General features: G+C 34.7%; 1 protein-coding gene across 1 annotated transcript; it reads right to left on the bottom strand.

Moving 5' to 3' along the window:
* Window positions 1-285: 285 nt before the first annotated feature.
* Window positions 286-10840, bottom strand: LOC108376146 (uncharacterized). Its single transcript, XM_017632329.1, has 3 exons — window positions 10142-10840; window positions 614-720; window positions 286-550 (listed from the first exon to the last, which is right to left on the bottom strand). The coding sequence occupies exons 1-2, from the start codon at window positions 10631-10633 to the stop codon at window positions 664-666; spliced, it is 549 nt and encodes a 182-aa protein (XP_017487818.1). The 5' UTR covers window positions 10634-10840; the 3' UTR covers window positions 286-550; window positions 614-663.
* Between the last annotated feature and the right edge of the window lie 1941 nt (window positions 10841-12781).

Here is a 12781-nt window from a genome sequence, read left to right as displayed (position 1 = left end):
TTAACTTTAACTTGGTATTTGGGCAAGATCGTACTCTACTCAATACGCCATGCGTTAAGCACTCCTCTTGCTAGGGTCTGACCTTGAGACTTATTTATTGTTATTGCGAACGCTACAATTATTTTGAAATGGCGACGTTTAAAGTGTTGATTCGCTGGGCTGTTAATTTATATGGGATAGTATAATTCGAATCACATGTTTAAAGTCCATTAACTTACCCTTTATATGTACATATTTGTATTGCGCCATCCAAACAATTACATTACAATTCTTCAACTATTAGGCGAGACCATTAACTAACCCTTCATATGTACATATTTAGGTCGTGGATTGGCATCACAACTGCTCTAACTTTTAGTGTCAAGCCATAAGGTGCAACTCCCCTACTCCACTTGCTCGTGTGGATATTCAAAAACGGCAGTAGATATCGACGCCATAGCAAAAATTTTCTTCTCCGGACGACATATTAACTATTTCTTTATTAACACGAACGCTGAATACGCCTTTAGTATCAAGTCATAAGGTGCAACTCGCCTACTTCTACTTGCTCCTGTGGATATTCAGAAACGACAGTAGATATCGACGCCATATCTACTCCGGACATCATATTAACCATTTCTTTATTAACTATCGTACAGTGCTTATTTTGTGAAAAAAAATACTTTACTGTTCCCTCAGTTCGCCCGCCAGGATTTTATTAAGTTTTCCAGCATTTAACAACTATAAAAAATTGAAAATAAAGAAATTAAATTGTTCAAAATTGGTGAAAATGAGATGGCGTGTGTGGGATTCAGTTTTACATTTTAAAATTGCTCAATGTAAAATTTTAAAAATCATTCCGTGCAAATACATATGTACAGCGAATGATTTTTAAATCTGAATTGTTTGTGCAAAGTTTCAGATGCAGAACCTTAATTTGAAAGTAAATTGTCTCTGTACGATTATATATAGATACATATATAGATTTATAATACAAATAGAACCATATTTGCCTCAGAAGAAAACATCAAAATAAACGATGTAAGATTTATATGGGTATCTGTACAGGGGCAAAAGCAACATTTTTGTTTTGCAGATGCAATCTGTTAATAACAATAAAGTTGGGTCTAGTGCAGGAAAAAGTGCATTGAAATTAACTGCCGAAGTAAAACGTTCGCCATCAGTCAATGCGATCGAGTGATCCGAGCTCTACAAGCAGTGGAAAGCTAACAACAATTGGCTCTGAATCGTATGCAGGCGCTAAAAGTGCACCGAAATTGTCTGCCGAAGTAAAACATTCGTCATCGGTAAATGCGAGTATGAGTGATCAGAGCTCTCTAAGCAGTGCAAAGTCAACAACAATTGTGATCAGAGGTGGACACTGCCACCAGCGTTGCCAGGTTGACGTTTTTAACGTCATTTGGACGTTTTTTGTATCCCGTTGACGTTTGGACGTTTTTTGTGTAAAAAATGACGTTTTTTAACTTAACAGTAATTTTTCTTTTTGGTGGTAAGGGTCTTGTAAGTAGAACTAATTTTGAATTACTTTCTTAAAAAATCTTTACAAGCTTTGTATTTTGCAGCAGCTGCTTCAAAATATATCTATTCTTTGGACACAGATGATGAAATATGATACAAAATATGATATGATATATGAAATATGATGCAAACCAAGCGTACGCGCACTTTTTTTTTATCTTGGACTAAGGATCCCGTATTCAAAGGCTGGTTGTTTAAACACTTGAGGTTACGAGGCTTATTGTAATGTTTGCAATAGGCACATTAAAAGCCAAACGCACGCTCAAAAAGCTGTAGCGGCATAAAAACCCAGAAAAAACTAGGCGACTTTTTTAAGACTTCATTGAATATGTAACGAACGCAAAAAAGGTTTAAATATTGCTATGCTCCTTCTTAGCAGAACGTAATTTAGCATTTTCGACAACCGAGCCCCTAACTAAATGCCTACAAGTAAAAAAAAAATATTAAAAATCAACGCGATTATTTGGCCCATTCAAACTTGCACATTATTACCCTGAAATTTAATGCGCTATCAAACTGCATACTCGAAATCTAAAAAAATTCTAAAAAATCTGAAAAAGTTGAAAATCTAGCTGAAACTTTACAGATTTTTTATAACTTTTGCACAAAGTTTGAAATGTGGATTTATATTTTGTTTGTTATATAATGAGCTTGGCTTTTATGGAAAAATAATAAACATTAAATAAACAAAAGAGAAACAGCCAAAATCGATCGAAAAATTGTTGACTTAATCAGCTGGTCAGAAGTATATGTATAAAATGATTTTTATATTAACGATCTCAAACCAGTTTACAATGAATTTTAAATGTGCTCTGTCGAAATGTCATTTTAATATACCTTACGTACATATCTATGTACTTTTGTATGCAATAAAAGTTTAATAAGACGAATTTTTTGTACATTCATTTGAAAAAGACGTTTTTGGGTAGGAAATGACGTTTTTCCAGACCAAGAGGGACGTTTTCTCATGCCGAAGACCTGGCAACACTGCTGACAATGCAAAAGTGAATTATTATGGTCTGAGTATGCATACTTCGCATAACTTCGCACAACTTCGCATAAACTTCAAACTGTAATTTCGTATGTACTTTGTATGTATTCCATTACCCAGAAATTAGCAGCACTTTTAAAGACTTAGCGATCTGTTGAGTTTAGATTTTGCTTCACATTTTCTTAAGTTACACTTTTAGTGTACTGGTATAAATGGTTGTGCGAAGTTATGCGAAGTATGCTTAATCAGACCCTTACCAAACAGCTAATATGCGCGCAAGCAAGTCGGTACTCACCCCCAGTGTTGCCATTTCTGTTTCTGCCGTCCCGCCAGATTAATAAACAAAAATCGCTAGAATCCTGTTAAATCATTTAATTTCTGTAAACTCTTATGAAAAAAGTTTCTTTTATAATTTAGCAGTTAAACTTTATTTGATGAAATTAGAGATCATATGTTTATAAAAAACCATCGGTTTTTTAACAAAAACAAAATTGGAACTTCGTTATATGGTTTTATAACCAGTATTGGGATTTTGTGGCATTAAATAAAGTATAAAAATTGGTCATAAGAATATCGTCTTCGTTTGTTTAACTACTACTACTAGCGTTTGTACTAGCTTTGTTTAAAGATTTTGTTGTTGTCTAGCATAGAAAAAGGAATTAAAAAAATACAACTGTGACTTCCGTATTTTCGGTGCGTATAACATACTACGTAATTTTTTAAGTTTTTACTTTTGGACTTATAATTTTATGAGACTATGTAAATTCACCAATTTGTTTTAAAATTTTTGCGTTGCATTTAAAATTACTTTGAGTTTATAATTATTTGCAGCAGTATATATGTAGGTATATACATACACTTCACTTTGAATCGTTAAAAATTAAAATATTTAAATCATCTTTACTATAATAAAACTGTAGATTGTTTTTCTGTTTGAACTCACTAATCTCGGGACTACTACTGAATGGATTTTCATCGGGCTTTAACTGGTATCTAGACATTGACCTCGGACGTAACATAGGCTATATTTTATCAAAAGTGGAATGTAGACAAAAAAGATATACCAATATACCATCAAAATTTACTTTGCACCAAATTCTTTTGAATATAATTTTGCTTTTCAACGACATCAACATATGCCAGTGTTTATTTTTCGCTATTGATATTTTTTTCAACTGAAATAGTAATTAGTGTCGTTCGTACATATTGAAACCGGTCTTGAACATATGTAGATACATACGAGGTTAAACGCTTGTCGCGGAGTTTTGTGTCTTACAAGAGTGGTGTTTTCTAAGAATTTGTAAGTCAAAAGATAATCGGTAGGTAGAAACTGATTTATTTAAATTTCTTTGTGTTTCGTGTATCACATTGGATTTTGTACATACAAATTAATTAGATATTTTGAAAACGCTCACATGAAAAGCATATTCTGTGAATTAAGCGGATATAGTTCGAAGCATTCCCTTGAGTCAAGAATTGACATTTGGAAGTAATTATGTATTTACATTTCTAGCGAATTTCTAATTTGCGGAATTAAAAGAAATTTATTTAAAAGGAAATAAAGCGTGTGGTTTCAGCATTGACTTATCGAGAAAAACGTTTTTTTTTTAATTGTGTGGAGTATTGAAATTTTAAAGTAAAAAGAAAATGCATGCGCAACACGAAAAACAAAATTCAATAAGTGCTTTCCCTATGAGCGAGAGATATGTACATATCAATGAAATATACATTTGGAGTCATAAATGAGTCTTTAAGGCGTCCCATTTCGGAGCCTTTACGCTCATAATGAGCTCATTTAAGAGCCCGAAATTAGTGTGTTTTCCTTCCTCCGAAGGTCGACTTATATGAGCTTAAATTCATACATCAAATAAGCCTCCAAATGAGTCATATTGGACTCTCATTGGCTTCATAAACGGCTCATTTTGGACTCTTTTTAAAGCAATTTTTGGCCTCATATATAAATCGTTTCAGAGTTTTTTTGAGGCTCTTAAATGTGGCTTATAGTCCCCATAAATAACTCCATTCGGACTCTTATTTTATTTTTGAAGCTCATATATCTTACCAACCTAGGACTCCTTTCAGACTCATATATTCTGAACGCTCAGAATATGTTTGTCAGAATATGTTTTATAAACCGATAATAATAATAATATACTATAATAAAACTGTAGATTGTTTGTCTGTTTGAACTCACTAATCTCCGGAACTACTGAATGGATTCTCGTCGGGCTTTAACTGGAATGTAGAGAGTGACCTCGGACGTAACCTAAGGTTCAAAAAAATGATATCGGACAAGGGGGCGTAGCACCTCCCATACGAGTGACATTTTTAATCAGCTATAACTTCGAAACCGTAAATCACATGACTTTGAAATTTGGTGTGTTGACATACATAAACAGCTATGGTAGATGCTTATTGTAAAGTAGATATACTTCTGTAAAAGGGGCGTGGCTCATCCTATAGGTGTGAAAGTTTTAATTAGCCATAATTTCGGAATCATACGTCACATTTGAAACTCCGCTCTGCACCGCATAATATACTTTTGCAAAAAAATAGTCGAGATATTTAGAGAACACGTCTTTATAGTATGCCCTGGATTAACGGGTATTAACTTTATGATAAGAAGTGCTTCTGCAAAAAAATGGGTCCAAAACATAAAAGGGCGCTGAAATCATGATATTTAGATGCCCCTATACAAATTTACATTTTAGATGACTTAATAAAACCCCATTCTTTAAATATGCATACAAAGAAATGCTAAACTGTTTATGCTCCACAGATATCCTAGGCACATCAACGGGTCATCGGTATATCAATAAGAAGTGTGCTGAATTAGAGAGAACACGGTAGGAATATTAATGACCCCGTTTGAACGGGAAGACTCTTTCATCCTGTGGAACAGGAGTATTATAGAAAATTACGCACTCTCGGCAAACCTTGCAATACCTGCATATATCTCACAGTGGAAATAAGAGCTCTTAGCAAGGTTCTGCTCTTCAGTCTTTTCAACCTAAACTAATAATTTTTACATTACAAACCGTTTTTGCATTGCAACACTATTTTTGTATTGGTCAACGCAAACGTTCTTATAGGGCGTCGCGAAGCAAGCCAGGCATTTGCTAGTCAAAAATATATACATAGATATGCATACATGCAGCTTTTTTCATGTCAGCTGAGCCGAAGATACCTGAAAATATTCGACAACTATATAATACTATTAGAATACCTTTCCCACCATGTTCAGTGCTTATTTAGTGCATTTTATTCTGGATACGAAAATCGTTTTATACACATAAGTATGTACATACATATGTGTATAAATGCATTGTTTCAAATAAAATATATATCTTGATTGAATTAAAGTGAAAATTCAATTGGTTCTATAAAAGTTTAAAATCGTTATTAGTGCGTTGCTATTTATTTTGGTTTTTGATAAATACAAGAATACTTATATCTTGGACCGATCACTAATGTAGTATAAATGCATATTAAATTTTACTGAACAAAATTTTTTGATGTTTTGATTTGTCCCAAGTTTTGGTGCTTTTAGGAAAGTTGGCAGCCATGGGGTCTCACATTCGTGAGTACTCACATATACTTGTTCTCTTATTCCGATCACACATACAGATGCAATTCGCGCAAAATTTTCTGTTTCCCCCCCGGGCATAATTACCTCACCTCATCTACCCAACGGTTTGCACATTTGCCCTCGGTTTTCACGTTTGGGCATTTTGCCCGTATGTGCACATTATGCCCATCGCTACTATAAACGACAAGGAATTTCTTGATGGGACTTAATAAGAATATTGACTTGCTAGTATCGGAACTATTTCTTGCACGTTTATTTGCCAACATTTCTTCAACGGCTCGGAGCCAGTGAGTCATTCGCAATCGTATTATACTAATGCCAATAAGCTACTATTCCATATGAGCACCGATTTTTAACAGTTTCCAGTTTATGTAATATTAATAAAAACTGCTTTTATTTATTTTATGTATTACGTGATTTCTGAAAGCGTCGAATACAAAAAAGTGATGTAACTGGGTTTATGTAATTTAAAACTGTATTGACGATTAATGATAATTATAGATTGGCGCTTACACATATGTTAGTGTTTGGCCGAGGTTCTCCTCCTATTTCCGGCATGCGCCTTGATGTCGTTACACAAAGGGGAATTGACCTACAGTTTTACGCCGACTCCTGCCGGGGGGCCACCGCTATTAGAAAAAACTTTTTTTTTCTGATGCTGGCCGAAACTGGGCTCGAACGCTTACCCTGCCGAATGGTAGTTCGCACTTCTAACCAATACATCACAGCGATCGCTTAATTAATTTTAATCATTAATCGCTATTAACTATTTATTGTTTAATTTTTAATCATTCACGTCTTGACTGAACTTACTAATTCGAAATTCTACTATTACTTGTAGAGTAGGCTGGGTATTGAAATAAAAAATTTTCTATTATAAGTTTCATAAATATTAGTATTTAATTAATTTTTTGCACACAAACTTGTATCTTCAACTTCTTTTCCCAAAAAGTGCGGATGTCAAAATTTTGATGGATATCGGATGTACGGAAATTTTCCAAAAAGATCTCTTAATGGATTAGTTCATGAAAATTATTCCAAACGAAAACTTTAAATTGATAAAAAAAATAATAACTAAATTTAACTAATTTATATTAGAGGTTTGAAGTTTATCCCACTGTAAGTTTGACATCTGTAGCTATGTGTTTCCATGATACAAAAAGGAGATAGTTCCATTGCCACTTTTTCGTCGCCATATCAACAACCTGACAATTAAGCAGATTGTGACATTTCATACTACCATACGCAATATCTAAAATCCTTCAAATTTTATTTTTAACTTTTTGTTTGTTTAAAAACATTTTCTTCTTAGATTCGAAACTTGAACAAGCAAAATTTCTTTTGTTTTTGAAAGAGAGATGCTCAATAAGTTCACAATTGTAGTTCTCATTTGCAAACTTACAATAAATTATTAATTTTTGTTTCAGACTCCAATATTGAACAGTAAAATATATTTTAATTTTACCCAAATAAACAACGATGTACTTAAATGGTCAAACACATATAGGGGATTCACAAGCCGTGTTATGCGTGGTAAAGTGTTAAAGGCTTAAAGGTTTTAAACCTAAAATAATGGCTAATACCTTTTTAGGCATTTTGTAATTTAACCAAAATTCATTAGCATCCTCTTAAACAAGTAGTTATATACTTTTCAAGATGCATTAGCAGAGTGCACTTCTTTTTTGTTTACAATTTGGTTGTCAAACACACTACATCTAATCTTTTGACACATTTGCCAGAATTTACCACCAAAAAATCTTCGGATTAAACTGGTAGCTTCTGACAAAGAGATGACTTTACTTACTCTCTTATTTGTCCTCTCAGTTGCCAGAAAACCGAGTACGATTTCCGGTAAAAGCTGGAAAATGCTGGTAAAAAATGGTAATCGGGCCCATACGGGTTGACAACTAAATAATATTGGGAATACTTTTGAGGTGTTTGAAGAGGGTTGGGACCTGTTTAAAACTAAATTTATTTATAATAATAATATTTTGGCGTTGATACTTTTGCTAAGTGTTTGGCCGAGCTTCTCCTCCAGTTGGTGGCAGAAATACTTACTTACGTCTTCAAATATTTCGTTGTTTTATTACTGCTTTTTTAAGAAAAGTATAAATTTATTCGGTCTCACTGTTATTTAGAAAAAAGAAGTCTGATGAGGAGATGAAGTGGTCTCCGAAATAGCTGCTTTAACTTCTACCGGTTAGACTACGTAAATAAAAGACATTGTTTCTTAACGTCGCTGTTTTTCATTTAAACAAGATTATCGGAACATACCCTTACTCACAAAATTGAGGGCGCGGTTATTATTTTTTTCAATATTCGCAATGTTGTTCATGTTAAATATTTTTGGCAAATTTTTTATTAAATTTGACTTGCGTTTTCACAAACACCATATAAATGCAAGTTTCAAGTTTTGTGCGAGATTTATGATAATTGTGCAAAATTTCATCAAAATTAAAAACTTTAATCAGAATTTCTAAAAAATTTTTATTTTATTTTATTTTTATTTATTTTTTGTACTTTAAACGACGATATGAACATATGTATGTACATATGGTGACTCAAACAAATGACAACGTGTTGATTTTTTTTAAATAATCGTAATGTTTTTCGAGCTTAATTTTTTTGTTACTGTTTTAATAAAAATACCGCTCATTTTAGTGCAATAAAGTCAAGTTCCAACCGTTGATTTTTGAGAATTTTTTCTGTGACGGATTCTTGCACCTTTTTCCATATAAGCATGAATTCCTTATGAAATAAAATGCGGGAAACGGTTAGCAATACAATTTCAAAAAATCAACGCTAAATTGGCACTTATACCTATGTTAGTCTTTTGCCGAGCTTCTCCTCCGATTTGTAGCGTGCGCTTTTGTTGTCACATAAATGGGAGTGACCAAGGTACATTGAACAGGTAGTATCAGTAGAGCAGCTGTTTTGATTTANGAATTTTTTCTGTGACGGATTCTTGCACCTTTTTCCATATAAGCATGAATTCCTTATGAAATAAAATGCGGGAAACGGTTAGCAATACAATTTCAAAAAATCAACGCTAAATTGGCACTTATACCTATGTTAGTCTTTTGCCGAGCTTCTCCTCCGATTTGTAGCGTGCGCTTTTGTTGTCACATAAATGGGAGTGACCAAGGTACATTGAACAGGTAGTATCAGTAGAGCAGCTGTTTTGATTTATTTTCAAATTATTTGGTCTCGAAAATGTCAAATATTTTTAATTTTTTTTCACAAAAATTCTGAATTGTTAAAATCCATTTGCACGTGAAACAAGCGATTGAATAGCAGCTTTTGGAACGTTCGCCCAACTCAGCAGCACAACCGCTGATTACTGGCCCTTGTAAAGGATGGATCAAATGATACTACCTGTTTAATGTGCCTTGGGAGGGACCTACAGTCTTACGCCGACGTCGATTAAATTTTTATGATGAGCTGTTTTTTTTTATTAAAGACACTTAGATTTCAAAGTATTTTCACTAAAAGTTTATTAACCTAAATGTAAAGGTTTTGCGAAGTGGTTATCGAATTTAATGTAAAATTTAAACATTTTCAAGATAAGATATGAATTATTTTTAAAATGTAAATGTTAATACAACTGTTTTATATATAATCCCAAATTTATGATATAAAATCCCCTCTTCCAAAAAACATAATTGGGTAACGCCGCTTCGAATTTTTACAATTGGGCAATTGTCAAAAATCTGCCTTTTTATCAAAAAGTTGTTTACCAGGGTGTCTTTGAAGTAATGATTGGTACTGAATTAAAGAATGCACACACATAAAAGATTGCAGCCTTTTCAATATACATTCAGAATTAAACCTTTTATTGATTGGGCATTGCTTTTTTTCAATCTTGCTATGAATGTGTTGATGTGTGAATTCATAACTGCTTTGCATGAATGGAAAATTAAAAAATTATAAACCTCAATCTTAAGCGAAGAATAAGTAATGAAAACTGGATAGAAAAAAATTGTTGATTTAAAATTGAAAATGATTTCACACTTACACAGCTCTGGTTAGCGGGATGTTTTTACCTTATTAACAGTTTTGCTTTTGCCTATTGTAGATTCGCGTCGCATTTGAGCCTGTCCGGACGTGGACGCTGAAGTATCCAAAGGTTCAGAAATCTCATTCCAATTTGTTTCCTTTGGAGGTGCTGTTTGAACGTGTAGGAGTGAGTGATTTCGAGAATGGCAGGTGGCGCAATTGAACGAACTAGTGCATTTCGATACCAAATGTCTAAAGGCGAGGCATTTCACACAACAATTATTGTTTTTTTCGAAAGCAACTCTGTCTTCTACGGTTAATTTGCGGAACCTTGGACATAGATGCACCTTGTGTTCGTTACACTGGCACATATTGCACATATATTTAACGACACTTGTTTGAAAAGCGCCAAGTCTCTTATGCGAAAGTTCAGAGGTATGCTTATAGTTCGGAGCCTTTGAGGGTTTCATAGCCGTGATTCCTCTTAAACCTGAGACCGATTCAAGCGTTTGGAACCTATTTGAAAGAAATCGGTCCATATCTATCCACTTGGAAATTGCAGTTTTATTATCTACCGATTGTTCCCACAGCGAAAGTTTCACCTCCGGCAGTTTTGTAAAACATAGATACGTTACTATTGGGTCCCATAGTTATCGGCGCAACGCTTGGAGCAAGATTTGGTTGCACGTTCGCACCGATGATAAATTTGATGAAAATAAATTAAAAGAATTTAGTATTAGTATAACTAATAAGAACAATGTTGTTTATTCATTTAATAAAGTAAGGTGTACATCTATATATATATATATATATATATATATATATTATAATCAAGGTAACCTGAAATAGAAATATATATATATATATATATATATCTATTTCAGGTTACCTGGATTATAAATTTCTGGAACTTGGTGGGTGGATGTCTTCCTTCTCGGATAGTCGCTTAACGAGCTTCTGGTTTTATTTGCGGCTGCCGGTCGAACGATTTATTTAACGGAAGCTATAATTGCATATTTTCTTAACATTGTAGTTAACAGCTCGACGGCAATCATAATATCCTAAGTATGTTAACTATTAGGGTGGGTCGAAGAGTTCAAGCAAATTAAGGCCGGTGGCCTAAACACTGTTCGTTGCCATGACAACGCAACATCACACAGCAACATGTAGCTGCACGACCACGCAACATTAAGCACAAAGCCTATTAGAGGAGCAATACGACGGAAAAGCAGTCAGTCAGCACGGAGCTGTGGCCGCGATTGGACATCTACAACTGAATGGGGGAATGCTTGTGCATCGTTGATAACACCACAAAACATCACCGCTGAGAAGTAGAGCCGTGAGCGCACCACAGCCTACCGTGAAGCCGCGTACAAGCGACACCCGCTTGTCCACCGTCAGCAGGGTGACATTCATCAGCGCCAGCAGAGCACCACTTACTGCCGTCAGCAGACGACGTTACCAGAGTGCTACTCTCCGGCGTCACCAGAACGCCACTCAGCGACGCGACTAGAGCGGTACCCACCGGCGTCAACAGAGTGCTACTCATCGCCGTCGGCGGAGCGAAGTCAACGCGCCTACAAGAGCGGCACTCATCGTCGCGCCGCGAAAGGTACTCTCCGATGTTAGCCGAACGCTACTCACCGACGCTACCAGAGCGTTACTTACCGGCGCGACTAGAGCGCTGCTCACCGACATTGCAACAGCGCCACTCGCCGGCACGAACGGGGCGCTACTTACCGACGCGACCAAGTGCTACTCACCGACGTTGCAAGAGCGCTACTCAGCGGCGCGAATAGATCGCTACTTACCAGAGGTGTTAAGTAATGCAATCAACGTGACTGAAAATCGTTGCAGTCACATTCATTCATCGGCGTAGCCAGAATGAAATTTAGGGGGGGCTCGACCCTATTAAGCTGGCATTTCAGGGTACTATTTTATATATATATAAAAAAAATTTGAAAGTTAGAGGGGGAGGCTCGAGCACCCCCCGCCCCTACCTGGTTACGCCCATGCATTCATTGACTAGCAATTTTTAACTGCAGCCTTTCAGTCACTTTTTTTACTAAAGACTGCGAAATTGAAGTCACCAGTCTTTTTTGTTATTCATGACTGGTCAGTCATTTTGCAGTCATCGGTGAATAACGATATTTCAAAGCAGTCATTTAGTAATAAAAATAAAAAAGTTTGACAAAAATAAATTATAACTCAATCATTAGGCAGCATTTATTTTTTATTCATAGATATTATCAAAAAACCTTACAAAATAACAAATACACATATTTATGTACAAACATATATATATACAAACAACCAAAAAATTAATTGTGTTACATAAATATAAATACTGCAAGCTGCGAAAACTCCCAAATAAATATAAACCAAAAATTGCAAATTACTTATTGTTGCGAATTGTAAAGAAGTGGACGATTTTATGTTTTCAATTCATGGTTTTATTTAACAATATTACTTAATAACTAACTTGTGAGAACAATGGATGAGTTTAATGAGAAAATTAGATTAATGGACTGTATGTGATATTGAGAAGATTGTTAACATTGNGTGTTACATAAATATAAATACTGCAAGCTGCGAAAACTCCCAAATAAATATAAACCAAAAATTGCAAATTACTTATTGTTGCGAATTGTAAAGAAGTGGACGATTTTATGTTTTCAATTCATGGT

The sequence above is a fragment of the Rhagoletis zephyria genome, unplaced genomic scaffold (assembly GCF_001687245.7).
Source record: "Rhagoletis zephyria isolate East Lansing unplaced genomic scaffold, Rhagoletis_zephyria_1.1 Rzeph_scaffold_09947, whole genome shotgun sequence".
NCBI lineage: Eukaryota > Metazoa > Arthropoda > Insecta > Diptera > Tephritidae > Rhagoletis > Rhagoletis zephyria.
Note: the sequence above shows the minus strand (reverse complement) of the source record. Positions and strands in the feature narration are given on the sequence as shown.

Bases quoted from the DNA above. Each gene is read 5' to 3' on its own strand.
- LOC108376146 (XM_017632329.1), bottom strand. From the start codon at position 10,633: ATGGACCGATTTCTTTCAAATAGGTTCCAAACGCTTGAATCGGTCTCA. The intron at 721-10,141 runs GTAAAAACATCC...AATTTTTTATAG, and splicing joins AAAGCAAAACTGTTAATAAG to TTGTTAAATGCTGGAAAACT.